Genomic DNA, 16,419 nt, shown 5'->3' on the forward strand with positions numbered 1-16,419 from the left:
CTCTGCCACACCTCGCCAGACTTGCAGCCTCTTGAAGATGGATTAACTCCGCACTCAGGTGGGACCACCACACGACCACCTCAAGTCCCCAAGTTGCCCTTTGCTGCACAGGCTGCATTTTTTCTGCCATAATCACAGGCAGTGGCACCGACTGGAGGGCAAGACAGGGTTTGGTGGGGGGTGGCAGACAAGTGGTGCAAGGTCTGCCTCTCAGCCCCAGCAGTGCCCAAGTCCTCGAGATGGCGCCCACCATGGTTTGCCTTAGGAAGCACTTTGCTAACGCCTTACTCCCCACCTAAGCTGGGGGCTTACCTTCAGGCCCCTCTCCTCCCTTGCATCGTGAATGCCACCCCACTGCCCCAGCTGCCACCAGATCATGACATTTACTCAGCACACAGAAGCAGCCAGGGTGGTTTTTATTGCCTTTCCCTTGGGCTAAGCCAACACAAAGTCCTTCTGGAGACTCAAGCCCCACAGCAGGAATGGGAGGCAAGAGGGGCTGGGCCAACAGGAAGCCCTGCTCTGATGTCTGGGTCAGGGAGAACTGGCCCTTGTACCTTGGTCCTCTTGAGGTTTGAAGGGCCTGCTTGGCCGTGACCACAGAGCTGAGGGGAAGCCTGTACTGACTGGAGAAATCTCAGGCTCACAGGGTCCAGTAGGCGTAGATAAGCGTCAGAAGGAGGAAGATGGCCACAGACAGCAGCATGTTCTTCCGGTTTTCTTGCCGAAGCAACGCCAGCTCCTTCTCTGGGAGGAAAAAGGGTGATGGACAGGTGGTCTGGGCCCATCTGCCACTCTCACCTGCCTCCGCCTATCCCACCAGTGGGTACACACACTGCTGAGCGCAGAGGTGTTCCCTCCCAGCTGCCTCCTTATCCATAAAAATGACCGTCCTCCTCGATCTGCCCAGATTTGGCTACAGATCCTGGCCCAAAAAAGCCCCAACCCCCAGTGCTGCTCAACCATTTCTTTCCAAATGTAGTTGAAGATGGACTATGTGAGGGAGTCACAAAAAGGCCACACCTAAAAGCCAAGCTAGGTGGTGGCATGGCCTCACCAGGTGAGCCCTCTGGCCCGTCACTGGATGGCCCCATGGTGCTCCTCCTTCCAGGGTGTCCCACCTGGTCAATTAGAGACTGAGGGCAGCTGGGACCTCCTTGGGCCTGACACTGGAGTAGGGACAGGGTGGGCCCACACCACCAGTGCTTCTAGTCCTGCCCTGCTGGATGCCCAGCTCAGCAGGAACGAGGTATGCTAAGACGAGGTAGTCTGTGCCCACAAGGCAGGCAGGCCGCCTCTAGAGGAAGCCAGCCCTGCTATTCTATAGCCACACTGTATCCATTCATATGATACACAGGTGGTTGGTATTCTGTGAGGGCTGAGGTGAGTGCTAAATGCTACAATTTTGTGTGAAAATTGCTAGGTTCGAGAGGGAACTGATGTCCCATCCCTCCCTGTGTGAGGAAGCAGGGAGATACCTGCAAAGCAGCTCTGGGCAGGCCAGACGGGACCCGGGTAGGGGTGTGTGACAGGCACCGTGCTAACAGTGTTGATTCAGCCTGGTTCCTACAGGAGGTTCCCTGCCATATGGACTATTCTAGGGCTGATTCTTGGCCAGGCCTGGCCCCTCAGGGTGAATAGAACAGACAAGCCTGAGGAGCCTCTGCAGACCCATTTCTTCCTGGGCTGCTGGGGGCAGCGCCCAGCAGCCACCCTCTAGCTCCGTGCCCTGTCTGGGCTCTACCTGGTTCTGCACCCAGCACCCAGAAGGTGGCAGCATTGCTCCACTCACAGTAGCCCTTCACAGCACCCAAGTGGGAGGTTCATCCTCCACCCTGGACCCCAAAGACCCTATTCCCATCACTCCATTGCAGGGTTTTCCTGGGAGAGTGGAGGTCTGGGAGGAGGGGGCAGGGAGGACAGACCTCCCAAGTCAGGGTGGTTGTGAGGATCTCTTCACCTGGCCACAGCCATACCCCTTCATCCCACAGGAGAACAGACCCACAGGACTCTCCATCTCCCTCGGAACAAAGGAACAAACTTGCTCTTCCAGGATGCTGGGCCTTCAGTTGGTTCCTGCAACCCCCTGGGGGCTAGCTCTCTCCCAGAGAATGCCTTTGACCCCCATCACTTTGTGGGCTCCCTGGGCTGTCTGACCCTTCCTGATCCTAGGACGCGAGGGTGGGGCTGGTAATGGCAGGGAGCTTTCTTACCATAGTTGGAGACTTTGTTCATCAGGCTGCTTTTCTCCTTCTCCAGAGAACTCCTGTGAGGGGGAAGGGGTCAAAATGGCTCAGCCCCTTTTTCTTTTTCCCACCTGAGGGACAGCTGGCACACCAGAGCAAGGGAGACAAGAGGAACATGGGCTCAGGTCTCTGGTGGCAGGGGGATGGGAGGGGTGGCAGTTGAGGGCTGGGGCCCCGGGACAGATAGGAAGGACTGGGGGATGTCGGGAGGAGCATTACCTGGCCTCTGAGCTCAGCTCTGCCCCACAGAGCCTGGAGTTCACAGCCTCCAGGTCTCTCCAGCATCGTGACAGCTTCTTCTCCAGCCCATCCATCTGAAAGACACAGCACACCCAGCAGGTAGAGATGGGTGGCAGAGCCTTTCAATTTTCAAGACAGCTGGGATCCTGGGAGCAGGAGGAGGGAGCCTCTAGGAGTCTTTGAACTAGCAACTTATGTTTTGCTGTCCTCTACCTTCACGTGGTGCAGGCTGAGCCCGCCTAGAAACAGCTTTGAGTGTTGCTCAGGGTCTCCAAGCTGCCCTGACCCACTGGGGCAAGCATGGGTTGGGGCAGATAGGAGCAGCACCCCCAGTCAGCTGTCTCCTCAGCACAGGCCCCAGCTGGGCCCCACGGCAGGAGCAACCAGAGCCCTGAATGTGGCAGGCACAGGCGGTTCCTAGAATGAAACGAGACGATGCAGGAAGCCTCTGCCTTTCCAAAGCATTCCACGCGTGATTAGACATCTAGGGGCCAAAAAGCAGAGGCATGTTTTCTCGTTGGCACACTTCATCTTAAAGTAACCTAAGCTGTAATAATATACATTTTTCCATGAGATTCAATAAAAGTTACTGACAGTACAGCTCAAAAACACTTCTGTCAGTTTCCGACTCGGTTCTTGCGCAAAAGCATTGACCACCATCAAGATAGCTGTAACTTGCGGGGGGTGGGGGGGCAAAATAGCTAAACTCCTGAAAGGCTGTGTGCCAAAGGTACCAGTTCTCCCATTTGTTTTGATTATAGTTTCAGAGATGTGTTCTTGGGGAAATAATTTGAGTTATGGGGAAATGTTTCATGAAATACTGGACTGGATCATCCAAGGTCCTGGTATCATGCATTTGGCTTTGAAAGTTCATCTGTGTCCATCTGTCTCCAGGTGTCTGTCTAATCGGCCACCTCTCTAGGCCTGGGCCTGTTCTTCTTGAACCTCTGCCCTGCTGGTGGGAGCCTAGATTTTAGTGGGTGGGAGTTCAGAGGGCCCTGTGTCCCTCATAGCAGCTGAATGAATAGTGCTTTGGGTCCAGCTAATGCTTGATTTTCCATATGACTTCACTCATTCTCACCACATCCCTGGGAGGAATAGCAAATACTGATACAAGCTCTATTTCACAAATGGGAGAATGGGTCCTCCAAATGGAATGACTTTTCTGAGGAGTCAGAGTGGAACACTCCTTTCCTTATCGGTCTCAGCCAGTTCTCTGCTCCAGTCCTTTCTGGAGTGGCCCCTGGACAGATGGTAATCAATGACTGCAACTACGAATCCCATCCCTGGCCAGTGTTCTGGGGCCAGTGTCAGAGTCGCACTTGAAGACTCTGGGCCTTCTGCCCCTCTCCCTGGCCAGTACCCATCCCAGCCATTCTGGGTCAGCTACTTTCCCTCATCCCAACGCCCAGCCCAAAGGACACACCATCTACCCCCTTCCCTGCAGCCCCAGCCTGCTGCCAACTCCACTCTGGAAGTAGGGCCTGGTGGGAGGGAGCAACTGCAGAGCCTTGAGTTTAACTGCTTGGTTAACTGTGTCACTTCTCTGCTAACAGGCACCAAAGGGAGGGCTGTTCTGGGAAACAGCCCCAGCCAGGAGATGGGGCCTGTGCCTGGGAGGCCAAAGGCCATGCTGAAACCTGCGCTGTAGGGAAATGAGCACTGGGAAGCCAGGCTCAGGGAACAGCAACAGCCTGATGTGAAGGTTAGTGGAGACGGAGCTGGGAGGAGCAGGTGCTTCAGGCCACCATGAAGCCTGCCCTTCAGAGCAGTACCCCCAACACACACAGCCAGCCCCTCAGTACCCTAAGACTTGCTGTTTCTACCTTCCGGTGTAGAAACCACAGAGCACCAAATTCCACGCTGGGTCCCACACAAAGCTTGATTCTTGATGCTCTATCTCCTCCGTGAAGCCTTCTCTATGGCCCTTGGCTGGAGAGGTACTGCCTCCTTCCCCTGGCTGATTAACCAAGCCTTCTCTCATGAAGCTGAGCGCATACTGTGTCATCCAGCTACATGTGTCCAAACCTCATCTTGCCAAACTCTGGGAGCCGCTAGGGCAGATGATGTAAACCTGCAGCCCAGTGGTCAAGTCTAGCCCAGATCGGCCCATGCCACTTGTGTATGTGACTGCCTGGCCTCTAAGGATGCCTGACTTTGTAGCTCCTGTCCTAGAAGGCCTGGCCCACTGCAGTCCTTGTGTTTGTAGCCATGGAGGAATGAGTAGGGTTGGGTGTGGGTGGGGCCCAGGGGCTGGGCTTCATGTGGTATCGGGAGTCTAAAATCCTCCCCTCATGCCCACAGAAGCTGGAAGAAGCTAGGAGAAGCAGCTGTAAGTGCACATAGATTATGTACTTTGTGGATTACCCAGTGCAAGTATTAGTCCTAGGTTAGATTTCTCCCTGCCCCACCTTTGGCCAGCCCCTGGTTTGCATGTCATTCTGGGGAGGAAGTTGGGGGACTTCCATCCCTAAACACCTCTACAAGGCTACCAAGGGCTCAAACGGGATAACTGGGCCAGAGCGAGGCCAAGAACTCATGCTCAGCAAAACCTTTAAATTGAGGTTGGCAAACCATAAGTGGCCAAGCTGGTCTGCTGTCATGCTCTGGGCAGGGCCTGTGGAGCTGGCAGCTAGAGGCCTTTATCTGAACGAGCCCAATCTATCTGCAGTTCCATGAATACCCCACTTTCACTTACCACTTTTTAATGAGCTTAAACAGGCTAACACAAATCAAGGTTTTAGGGACTCAAGTTCTAACCTCCCTCTATGAATATTTATATCCTGCTGCAGCTCTCTCTGATTCCCTTCTAAATATCAAGTTCTCCTCCTTTATAACCCAGCTGCTTGATATGGGCTGAGTGAGGGGGAGTCTGGGACTGTCAGGAGGCTCTTCAGTAGGCCACAGACCCATCCTCAGAAGGTGACCCCACTGACAGTTAAACACCCTGCAGCATTTGTTGATGCAGAAGCCAGTTCTCAAGCAGCTATAATAATGGGTGCCAACATTCTAGTGACCTACTGGCCGCAGATAAGGCAGGGAGGGAGGGTCAGGATGCATCTTTTAGTTGTGGCTGGGGTCGGGAGTGGTGGCTACAGAGCAAAGCTAGCCCAGCAAGATGGACCCAGAAATAGGGGAGAAGACCTAGGAAGTGGGCCTTAAAAGAAGCTCCTAGTTGGCTTTTCAGTCAACTCTCAATGACATGCACATAAATAATGCACTTCACAGATTCCCCAAAACAAATCTATAGTCCTTGATTAGCTTCCTCTCTGCCACCAGGCTGAAGGCAACAGAGGACAAGATAGCCAGGACCAGGAGAGAAACACGGGTTAGGACCAGAATAAGGAGACAAATGTCAAGAAGATTCTGGAAGCATAAGGGTCAGAACTGGGCAAGCAGTTGGGAGCCCAAGTGCTCAGAAGCCTGAAATTGTAGTTCCTGAAAAGTGTGGTAATAAGGAGTGTGGGCTGTAATCAGATGCCTCAGCTGGCCGTTCACTTGCCGTGTGTCTAGGTGACTTCCTTAATTCGGTGCCTCAGTTTACTCATGTGTAAAACAAAGATAATAATGTTTCCTATTTCAAAGAATTGTGAAGATGATATGAGGCAATACGTGTAAGATACTTAGTACCTAACACACGGTGATGGTATAACAAGTGTTTGCTAGCATTATTATCAGAGAATGGTTTTCATTAGATCTGTAGGGAATAAAAAGAAAATTGAGTTAATATGTGGCAAGAGTAAGAGGAGATAGAAGCAGGGGTGCGTGATGGAGAGTACTCTCCATTGGTCACTGGCTGGCAGCAGCAGGGAGGGGAGCCCCTCTGGCTCAGATATGGCCATACTGATTCTATGGAGGGGTTCAGCAGGAGTGGGGCCTGCAGGGTAGGCCATCACAATAGCAATGCCTCTACAGGCCAGCCTCTCCAGCTGGCTCGGGACACGGCATGCTGGGAACCTCATGATCCTGCCGGGGGTTGAAGCGCTGGGGTGGGGTCTGGAACTGGTGCCAAGTTGTAGAGGCTCGGCCTGCTGGAAGCTGAGGATGAGAGGTCTAGGGCAGTGTCTAAGGGCAGAACAGACTCAGGTGTGGTCTGGGCCCTGGTGGGCACCTGAGGAGACGTGGAAAAGCAGGTGGAGCCTAGCAGCTGGAGTGCAGGTTCACTGACGCCATGGCTCTACAGCGCCTGGTGCCCAGCTAAGCTGGGAGCAGGAATGCAAAGCCCCAGGACTAAAGCAGAAAGAGGCCCCATCAAAGAGATCCGACCAACTCCAATGGGAAGAGGAGGTTACACTCTGGAGGCCAGGGAGGCTCCCAGGACTCCTGCCCAACAGGCTGGATAGTAGGTCAGTTGGCAGGAAGGGCACGGCTGACCCAGCTGGGTTCAGTTCTGGGACTTCCCTGGAGCTGCAGGGGGCAGCACTGCTGGCTGTGACCATCACAGGTAAAGTAATAGCCAAGGTAGGGACTGAGACTGGCACTCATTCAGGCACAGAGTCGGGGCAGAGAGTGGATGCCCCTGATGTACAATAACATGGACACAAGGAGTGTCCATGCATTACGTTTATACTCAGAAGACCAAGTGTCCGTTTTTATACAGGAAAAAAGAACAGTGTGTCTAAGTCACTGAGATGACAGTCAGTAGGTGAAACGGCTGCAAAGGGACCTGAGGAATCAGCAAGGCAGTGGTGTGAGCTCCATACCAGTTAGCCAGCTGTGCCTTCTGGCATGTCACATAGAGCTGAGGACCTGGTAGGTGTTGTGTAAACCTGTGTGCAAGCAGTTCAGGGGACTGGGAAATAGGTGGTGAATATGCAGGGTGTCCTGGTGGGAAAGTCTACGCTTGACCCCAAGACCAGAAGTAGCTAAAACCTGCCCATGGAGACTGCTGGTCTGAGCCTCGGCAGGGAAGAAGGGAGGAGAAGAAAGGGAGGCAGAAAAGATATATGGGGCAGGGAGTAGAAAGGAGCAACCCTCAAGTAGGAGGGAGTTGAGGGCCCCAGGGGAGGCCCTGGAGACAGGATCCAGGAAGTTTGTACTTTAACAGGAAAGGCCCATGAGGGATTCCTCCACAGTCAGGATGGGAACCGCTGCCTTTCTTAACCAGGCATGGACTGGGGGATCGGAGCCTGGTGGGTGGCTTCAAGAGTGGGCAAAGGAGCAGGCTCAGTGAGGAGAAGTATAAGACCAAGAATTCTCCACAGAGGTGGGGATGTTTCCTGCAGAAGAACTTGAAGTTCTGAAGTTAGACTTACAGTCAAGGTCAGCAGAGGCCCCAACCCCAGCCAAGTGGGGCCACTGCTCCTGCTGGCAGTCATCATTGCCAGGGTCTCTTCCTGCGGACTTCCTCCAGGACCCCTCCCTCAGAAGCAGCTCTGAGCACTCGGCTGGCAGTTCAGTAGCCCTGAGCCAGCTAAGCAAAATCACCTCTGCTACCTGACTTGGGGAACAACACCCTATTCTCAGAGCTTTAGGGAGGTCTCCCTGGAGTCCTATATGCCATAAAATCACTGTGTTAAGAGAAACTGTAAAATTCTCCCGGAATCCCTGGGTGGCGTCTTTTCAGGAATGTGGAGCCTCCCAGTATGGAAGCCCAAAATGAGGCCTCTCTGGGGGCAGGGAAGGTGAGCGCCATCTCGTACACAGATAAGTGCCCAGTACCCAGGTCAGGCCAGGCCCGCAGGGGGCCAGCTCCAGGTCTGGCTGCTGCCAAGGCCTCCCAGCAGCTTTTATTCTGCCAACAAGCACTATTGAAGGTGGCTGAATGGTGCTCCCACAAGCATCTTGACAGCCTGGGAGGTGGCTCCCTGCCCACTCCCTAAGGAGCCACTATCTAGGGCCCAACTTTCTTCTGGGAAAGGGCAGAGGCACCCTTGGGGCTTGGCACTGCCAGGCAAGCCACCGTGCTTTCTGGTTTAGGAAGTTGTTTCCGGTCTTGCTGGCCTTGCTCTTGGGAGATTCTGGGCTGTGAGTGACAAAAAGGGGCTGGCAATGAGTTAACCTCAGGAGTCAAGCAGCGGTCATGGGGCATATCCTGCACCTGCCTGGCCGGGTCCTTGCTGGGCACCAAGACCTAATAAAGAGCACGGTGTCAAGGTACCTGAGCCCAACTCAAATCATGGACTTTCACATGTCTGGATGGCACAGCACAAGTCAGAACTGGAAGCCCAAAGTCCACAATAATACCAGTAGCAGCCAACACTACGGTAGCAGGCATGTGTGCCAGGCACTGCTCTAAGCACCTCACATGACTCTCTCACAGGACACTCACAATAACCCTGGCGGGAGAGGAGTAGCATCAGTATCCACACCTTGTGGATGAGGAAACTTGGGCTGCAGGGATGAAGTAACTCGTCCAGGGTCACGCAGCCAGTACCCAGCGGAGCGGGCGGTGGGAGTCGGTGCTGTGAGCTACCACCACACATGGGGGAAGCTCAGAGGCACCAGCCCAGAGCCACTCTTAGCTCCTGGGCATAAACTCCGCTCCTTACACCCTGGGCCATGCAGTTTGTGGGCAGCTTCCCATATGCTCCCCAATGTCTGCAACAACTCTGCAAGGAAGGGACTTTTTACAGTCTCCCTCCCTTTTACAGAGGAGCAAACTCGCACATGGAGAATTTAAGCAACCTGCCCTAGGTCGTGTCACTGGGAAGTGGCAGAATTGGGGTCTGAATCTGGGTTTTTCTGCTTCAGAGCTTATGCTTCTTCCACCTCTTCAAGCTCTTTCTCCAAAATCCCTCATGAAAACATTCATGACAAAGAAGGGTTCTGTGGAACAAAATCATTCCACATCCCAGTCAAAACCCATTTAAGCTTGTTGATCTGGCTTTAACAGATTCTCTACTCTGAATAATCTTGTATAAGGGCTTTGCTTGCTTTCTGTCCACATAACAGATACTCACTGTGAGAGGAGAACCTGATTGAAATCTGTTTGCTTGGAGACAGTGAGCGTCTCCAAGCCCAGCGTCTGTCCTCACATTGAAGGCAATTACGCTCTAACTCTGGGCTTCACGGACATCCCAGGCACCCTCCCCCAAACCACCTACGCTGCCAAAGCACCCTCCAAAACACACGCAAAACAGACCCGGGTTTGAGAAGGAAAAAGGTGGGCTAGTTGGGCCTGATAAACCCTCCTTTCCCCAAAGTCTTTCTTCTCACTTGCTAATAACTCACAGCCCAGAGAGTGGTGTCAGCTGTTTCAGCTCCAGCCCCAGCAGTCTGGGAACCGGATTTCTGGAAATCCACTCATTTTCACATGTCAGGGAAGCCCCAGAATGTTTATTATAATGGGTAGAGAAGCCGGACCGCCTGCCCAGATGGTCTCTGGCAGGAGAGCAGGGCCTTCCCATCTGGGGCCTTGAGGCCACACAGCCAAGTGACATGGGGGTCACGGGCCTTGATTTTCCAGGTGACTATCCTCAAACCCCAAAGGACCGATTACCCTGATACGGCTTAAGGGATGTGCTTCTGTGGAGGAGGCTCTGTGAGGGCAGAAAACAAAAACCTCTGCCATGGCTCCCAAATCATCAGAAGTTTCTCTCCCAGGCTGGGCAGATGAAGACAATAAACCTTCCCAGTTTTTAATCAATGAACAACTTCCAGGAAAAGCAGAGAGCCAAGGGACTTGTCGTTTCTCTGGAGTCACCTCCCACCCCAGGCCAGGAACATGGAGGTCCTCTTGAAGCCCGCGCAAGCTCCGAGGGCTTCTGGTCTCTGAGAGGCTCTGCAAGCAGAGGCACGTCAGTCCTCACCTGAAGCCTTCAGCTGTCCCTGGGCCAGAACGTTGTCTGGGGTTTCTTTTCTCTTCTTTCCCCCAATATATATTTTTTGATAAAGTAGCAAAAGCTTCTTCATCGCTGAAAGGCTCAAAGCACTTTTCGAGAATTGGCATCCACCCCATGCCTTATGAATTCATTAATTAAGATGCTGGCAAACAGCCACTCCACACATGCTGACATCCAGCCGTGTTAGGTAATGAGGTTTTAGTCTCCTGACCCCCATCAGATGGAGTGGAGCCAGATGCAGGCTGCTGAGAGAAATCACCTGCCCAATGGCGACCTGTCGCTTGTGCCTGGCAGCAGGTGAGGCTCATTTAATGGTCAGCCGCCCTTGAACTGTGTCTGCAGGCCTCAAGCCTTTCTCCCAGCCCTGACTGGGCAGCCGCCAGCAAGGCAGTGTCCAGCCGCCTGCTCCACTGTGGCCTCCTGATCTCTCACCAATGAACCACTCAACCGGGACCAGAAGTCAGGGGTGAGGGTTCAAGTGCCTCCTCTAGCTTCTCAAAACCAATTCAGTAAATATTTATGGAGAGTCCACTAGGCTGCTTCTATCCCTTGTCTCAGAACATCAGTAGGTTCCTGTCAGCCTTGTAACAGCCTGTTCCAGGACTGAGACTGTCTTCGTCCCCACTTAGTGCTCCTCCCTGCCCCCAGGGAGCTCACAGTGGTGGCTGACATTACACAATCACAAGTGTCCACACTCCTCTCTTCCTGGTGCTCATCCTGCTTTGGCCATTTTTTTCCACTCAACCTACCACCTACCCTTCATCGTCACTGATCCTGGCCCCTTTTTCTGATAAGAATTCCAGTGAATTTTAAGTAACTCCCATTAGGGCTTCCCTGGTGCCGCAGTGGTTGAGGGTCCGCCTGCTGATGCAGGGGATGTGGGTTTGTGCCCCGGTCCGGGAGGATCCCGCATGCCACGGAGCGGCTGTGCCCGTGAGCCATGGCCGCTGAGCCTGCGCATCCGGAGCCTGTGCTCCGCAACGGGAGAGGCCACAGCAGCGAGAGGCCCGCGTACCGCAAAAAAAAAAAAAAAAAAAAGACTCCCATTAACTTTTATTCCCTCTAGCAGATACTATTAGTTGCCCAACACAACATTGATTCCCTACCCCTCCTCCTTTGCCTGCCTCCACCATAGAAGTAAGAAAAGCTCAACAGATGCTTTCCCAGCCTCACTGCAGCCAGAGGTGGTCATGACCAGTTCTGGCCAATGAGATGTTCCAGAAGTCGGCTGGGAGACGACTGAGAGAGCTTATGCTTTGCTGATAAAAGGGAGAAAGATTGTTATAGTTTCTTTTTCTTTTTTCCCTGACTTAAAGTTGAATATGATGACTGGAGCTGTGGCAGCTATCTTGTGACTAAGAGGAAACAACTAAGAGAATGCAGAAACACCAGCCCTGACATAGCTGAACCTTTGAACCAATGCCAGTAGCCACCTCCCTCCAAATTTCTTGTGATGGGGAAAAAAAAAGTATATTCTTGTTTGATTAGGTCACTGAGGTCAGTTTTCTGTAACCTGTAGCTAAAACCTTTCCAAAATGACAGATTTTTGTACCAGGGACCAGATCCAACCAAGTTATCCCCTTAAAGATGTCAACTAAGGCACTGCACATCTGTTAACTAAAGACCAACTGGCTGTTGAAACATTTAAGACGCTAAGAATGGTCCAGCTGTGGAGGAAAAAAGTACAATGACCAAATAACAGCTCATTACTATCAGAAATTAAAAAACAGGTTTTACATCAGCCAAAATCCTATCAGTTTAGACTGAAATGCATACTTTCCCTCAGCCAGAATCCTATCAGTTTAGACTGAAATACAACCTTTCCCTCCTCTCACACAACTTGAAAATCAGTACCAGAGCTGGTGATTTCTCACCTGAACTATAATTCTCTCTTGTTATTCAGAATAAAACTCATAGCCAGTTTTTCCCAAATCTGAGATCTCACAAGGTGGCAAATGAGTTGGATAAAAAGGCCTTGAAAGGAGCCACAAGTTGGGAAGGCTGGGAGGTGCCTTGGTGTCCTGGGAGGTGACTGCCCAGTACAGCTGGCCCCAGCCAGCCCTCAGGGGGAGTGCTCTGTAATTGCTTCATTACAAGTGGAGGCTGTTTGCAGGTGCTGAGATCACTCGGAGTTTTACTGCACTCTTCAGATTAACATTTTTGATTAAATCACCACTTCACTGGCTTTGAGCACACGACTTTTAATAACAGGACAATATCTACTGCTACTGAGCCCCAGAACACACTCAGTACTCAGATCCGCAGGGGGCAAAGGAGGAACGATGTGAGGAGATGGCTAGATGCCAAGTTTCTTCTCAGGTGCACAGTGGCAGAGCTCAAATCTTAGAATATCCAAGCAAAAGGTAACCTAGACATCAAGATGGCCAATGTAAGTATCTATATTGGTATTGATAGGTTAAAAAAATAAAGGGGTGAAGGTGACTGGTATACGGCCCTAGGAGAGCATGTACCCCACCAAATTCAAAACACTTTTAAAACCCGTGTCAGCCAAACAAAAGACATCTATGATCATCTATGATCTATATGTGGACCACAGTCAGCGAGTCTGTGTCTGTAACCCCTGGTGAAATTCAAGTCCTTCATGTTACAGATGAGGAAACTAAAGTCCAAACAAGGGGGCTGACACAGCCACGATGGAAGGATGTGAAAGAACTACGAAGCCTACTGATAAGAAAGCACTGTTTGTTGATTATCCACCCTGTGCCGCACATGCTAGGCACTTTACAAATATTGTCTTATTTAATCCTCAAAACTACACTGTGAGGTAAGATGGAGTCTGCTGAGGAGAATTGGGCTGTCCACTAAAATACACTCTTCTTCCACAGCAATGGAGCTGTAGTTGGGCACGTGGCCTCCTAGCTGATGAATGCATTTCCCAGTTACCCCTTGCAGGTTTTGCATCTTAGCTGCATCTTTGCCAATGGAAAGTGGGCTCTCTGGGCCCAGAATTCTTAAGACAGTGGGTGTGCTTTCTCCACTCTCTCTTTCCCACCAGTGGATACCTCAATGGAGTGCAACCTAGTTTCATTCATGAGGTGACAAGAGGCCCTGGCCCCCAGCAGAGCCACAGGATGGAAGGAATATGGCAGAACCAACACTGTCCTGGTACTCTAGACCAGGGTGACAAACAATGGTCTGTGGGCCAAATACATTCCATGACTTGTTTTTGTAAATAAAGTTTTATTGGAACACTCTCGTTAATTTATGTACTGCCTATGGCTGCTTTTGTGCTAAGACATCCTATCTGAGTACAGCTGACTCTCATTATTTGTGGTAGTTATGTTCTATAAGGTTGCCAACAATGAATTAGCAAATACTGAACCAGGTTAGGTTCTGGTGAGTCTCTGGTCACAACATTTTTATCAGCTGATCAATACAAAACCTTGTTTTGTATGTGTTTCTGTTTAAAGAGACCTTATTTAATACATATTGTTGATTAATTAACACTGAACTCACATCCCACAGGACTACAACTCACGCCTGAGAAAGCTTATCTAACACACATATTTTCTCCATAAGGCATGTCACAGCCTTCTTGCACTTTGGAAGACTAAACAAGCACTTCAGCACTACACTCAAGGGCCATTTTAAACAGCAAAATCACCAAGAAAAGCACAAAAATGCAAGAAACTTTGCAGTAAATAGACCAGAAAAAGGACACTTGTTTACAGCACACAGAAGAGCTGAAAAATAAGACACAGCATTGCCTTGTTCCACCTTAAGAAGACACATGGGCCTCAGGTGAATCAAATCTTGAGGCTGAGTCAGCCTGTTAATTACTACAAAAGCGGTTCAAGGACTGATTTGGGGGTTACAAGTACATTTTAGCAAGTAGACAAATGCACAAATACGGAATCTGTGAACAATGAGGATCAACTGTAGTTGCAACAGAGACCATGTGGCCCACAAGGCCTAAAATATTTACTATCTGATCCTTTATAGACAACATCTGCCGATCCCTGCTCTAGCCTGTCAGAAAAAAAAAAACAACTTTCTTGTTCTTGAAGCCACTGAATTTTGGGGTTTCTCTGTTATAGCAGCTTACCATGTTCTAATACAGGCTATAAAGTCTAGGCTAGTCCCATTTCAGAGTGCCATCTCATTTTAGCATCTATAGTCTCTCTTACAAGGAGATTCACATTTCCATCGTTTTTTTCCCTACCAAGTTGGCCAATATTTCTCAAGGGATGGTACTAAAACCTCCTGCATAAACACTGGTGTAGCTTGTTAAAAATACAGATTCTTTGTTAAAAATACACACCAAGTCCTACTGAATTACTCGGGGTGGGGGAGACTCAACTCTCCATTTTTAAGACAGATGATTCTTAATGCGTTCTTAAAATTGAGAATCACTCAACTGGCAGTAAGCTCAATAAGACAATTACCCAGTATCTTTCTTGCAACCCCAGGGAGGGTGATCTAAGGGAACAGTAACACAGGAGAAACAAGATGCACCAGAAGGCAAATCACCTGTGCTTGTTGCTCGGTGCCTCAACCGTTTCAACGGTTGGGCTCTACTTGAAACCTCAGGTTCCCCATCTGTAAAAATCTCACAGGCTTGTAGTGAGCTCAAATAAAGTAACAAATAGCAGCTGCCCAATATGCATCAATTTTCTTTCCTTCCGTATGCAGTCAATTATTTGTAAGCTCTTTGCGAACATCACCATTCCAGAATTCTCTACAAATTCCCACAGGTTCCCAAAGTAATTTTCAAGCTTCATGCTTTAGTACCCCGGAGGAAAAATTCCCCATCTCAAGGGACAGTTAAGCCACCAGTAATACATTAAACAGTATGGGGGTCCCTCACTTCTGGGGGTGCCCTCATCTACAGGTCTCTAACCCTTTGGGATCCCCTCACCTGCGAGTACCCAACCCTTTTGGGTCCCCTTCACTTAAACGTTTCCCCTCAGGGCCTCGAGATTTCGGCGTCACGCCCTCTTTGGTGCTCCCCTTACCTGCCTGTCTCTTCCTCTCTGGAGGTCCCCTGGCCTTCTGTTCCCAGCTCTCGTGGCCCCTCGGGCTCTCCAACCTTCGGTTACCCCAGCGGGCCGTGTCCCAAACCCACGTCGCCCTCACTTCCTCCCCTCACTCCCTCCTCCAACCTGCAGCCGGGCGACCCACTACCCCGCCGCGGGGAGAAGGCAGTTCACGACGTGGCCCAACCCCCATTTCTCCCCCTCACCTCTTGTGCGACGCCCAGATTCTCCCGCTTCTTTTTAGTCATGTTACTTGCCGGGTTCCCCGAGTCGTTATTGGACTCGCCCACCGGCGGCGCCACGCATGCGCAAACCCCTGTGATTCTCCCTCATTGGCCGCCGAGAAGGCGGGAGGTGGGACTACTGGCTGTGTCCATCTAATTGGGGGGCGTGGCCAGCTTGGCGCGGCCATGTTTATGAGGGGCAACCGCTCTGAGGCTTCAGCCTAGCGGGTGGTGGGAAGAGGATAACTAGATTGGCCCGGGAGGAATGATGGCCCACCCAGGGGTGGAGCTGGCCCTTTCCTTACGAATCAAAGGCACTTTACAGCCCAGAGAGGCTGTTTCTTCACCCCGTCGTCTTCTGTACCCTTCTTCCTTTTTGTGACCACCCTGCCCAGTTTGAGGCCAACTCCCATCCCTTCAATTCTGTCAAGTTCTTTCTGACCTTCAAGGCCCATCCTGAAGCACTGATCCTCCATGAAGCCCCATCTTGAGTCTCTTGGCCCTTTGGGAGCTGATCATGACCTTCTGTTGTCATTCCTCCTTTTTGTCTGTTCTTATTTTTCTTGTTTTATTGTAACAGAAACAGCCTACAAACGTCACAGAAAACTTTTAAGTGAAAAGCAGCATCCTTTATCCTACTGTTCTTAATACAGTTCCTATATTTGTTTCTGTATATTCCGACCCAGGCTTGGTGTCAGACATTGTATTTTATACTGTTGTAATCCTACTGTACAGTATGCTGTAGACCTATGTCCTTTGAAATGGTTTGACTGTGATCCAATGATTAAAAACTACAATTTTGTATCATGACCCAGTTACCCATATAACTGAAACCAAATTTTCCTGATAAACACCTTTACCACCTTTGATGCACTCAAATATTTTCTAATCTAGTCTATTTCATTAAAAAAAAAACTTGGTGGCAGGA

At 50.8% G+C, this 16,419-nt stretch overlaps 1 protein-coding gene across 2 annotated transcripts; it reads right to left on the minus strand.

The window, feature by feature from the left end:
- Positions 1-395: 395 nt before the first annotated feature.
- Positions 396-15,553, minus strand: CCDC167 (coiled-coil domain containing 167). Of its 2 annotated transcripts, none has more exons than XM_032648508.1 (4): positions 15,474-15,553; positions 2,466-2,560; positions 2,214-2,266; positions 396-747 (listed from the first exon to the last, which is right to left on the minus strand). In XM_032648508.1, the coding sequence occupies exons 1-4, from the start codon at positions 15,513-15,515 to the stop codon at positions 644-646; spliced, it is 294 nt and encodes a 97-aa protein (XP_032504399.1). In that variant the 5' UTR covers positions 15,516-15,553; the 3' UTR covers positions 396-643. The 2 variants fall into 2 exon arrangements, with proteins under 2 accessions (XP_032504399.1, XP_032504400.1); XM_032648509.1 differs by lacking the exon at positions 15,474-15,553 and adding an exon at positions 15,247-15,397.
- Between the last annotated feature and the right edge of the window lie 866 nt (positions 15,554-16,419).

This window comes from Phocoena sinus, chromosome 11 (genome assembly GCF_008692025.1).
Source record: "Phocoena sinus isolate mPhoSin1 chromosome 11, mPhoSin1.pri, whole genome shotgun sequence".
NCBI classification, from domain to species: Eukaryota; Metazoa; Chordata; class Mammalia; order Artiodactyla; family Phocoenidae; genus Phocoena; species Phocoena sinus.

Coding starts and splice junctions, on each gene's coding strand:
- CCDC167 (XM_032648508.1), bottom strand. CDS start 15,515: ATGACTAAAAAGAAGCGGGAGAATCTGGGCGTCGCACAAGAG. Junction 2,561..15,473: donor ATCTGGGCGTCGCACAAGAG/GTGAGGGGGAGA, acceptor TGTGTCTTTCAG/ATGGATGGGCTGGAGAAGAA. Junction 2,267..2,465: donor GAGCTGAGCTCAGAGGCCAG/GTAATGCTCCTC, acceptor TCCCCCTCACAG/GAGTTCTCTGGAGAAGGAGA.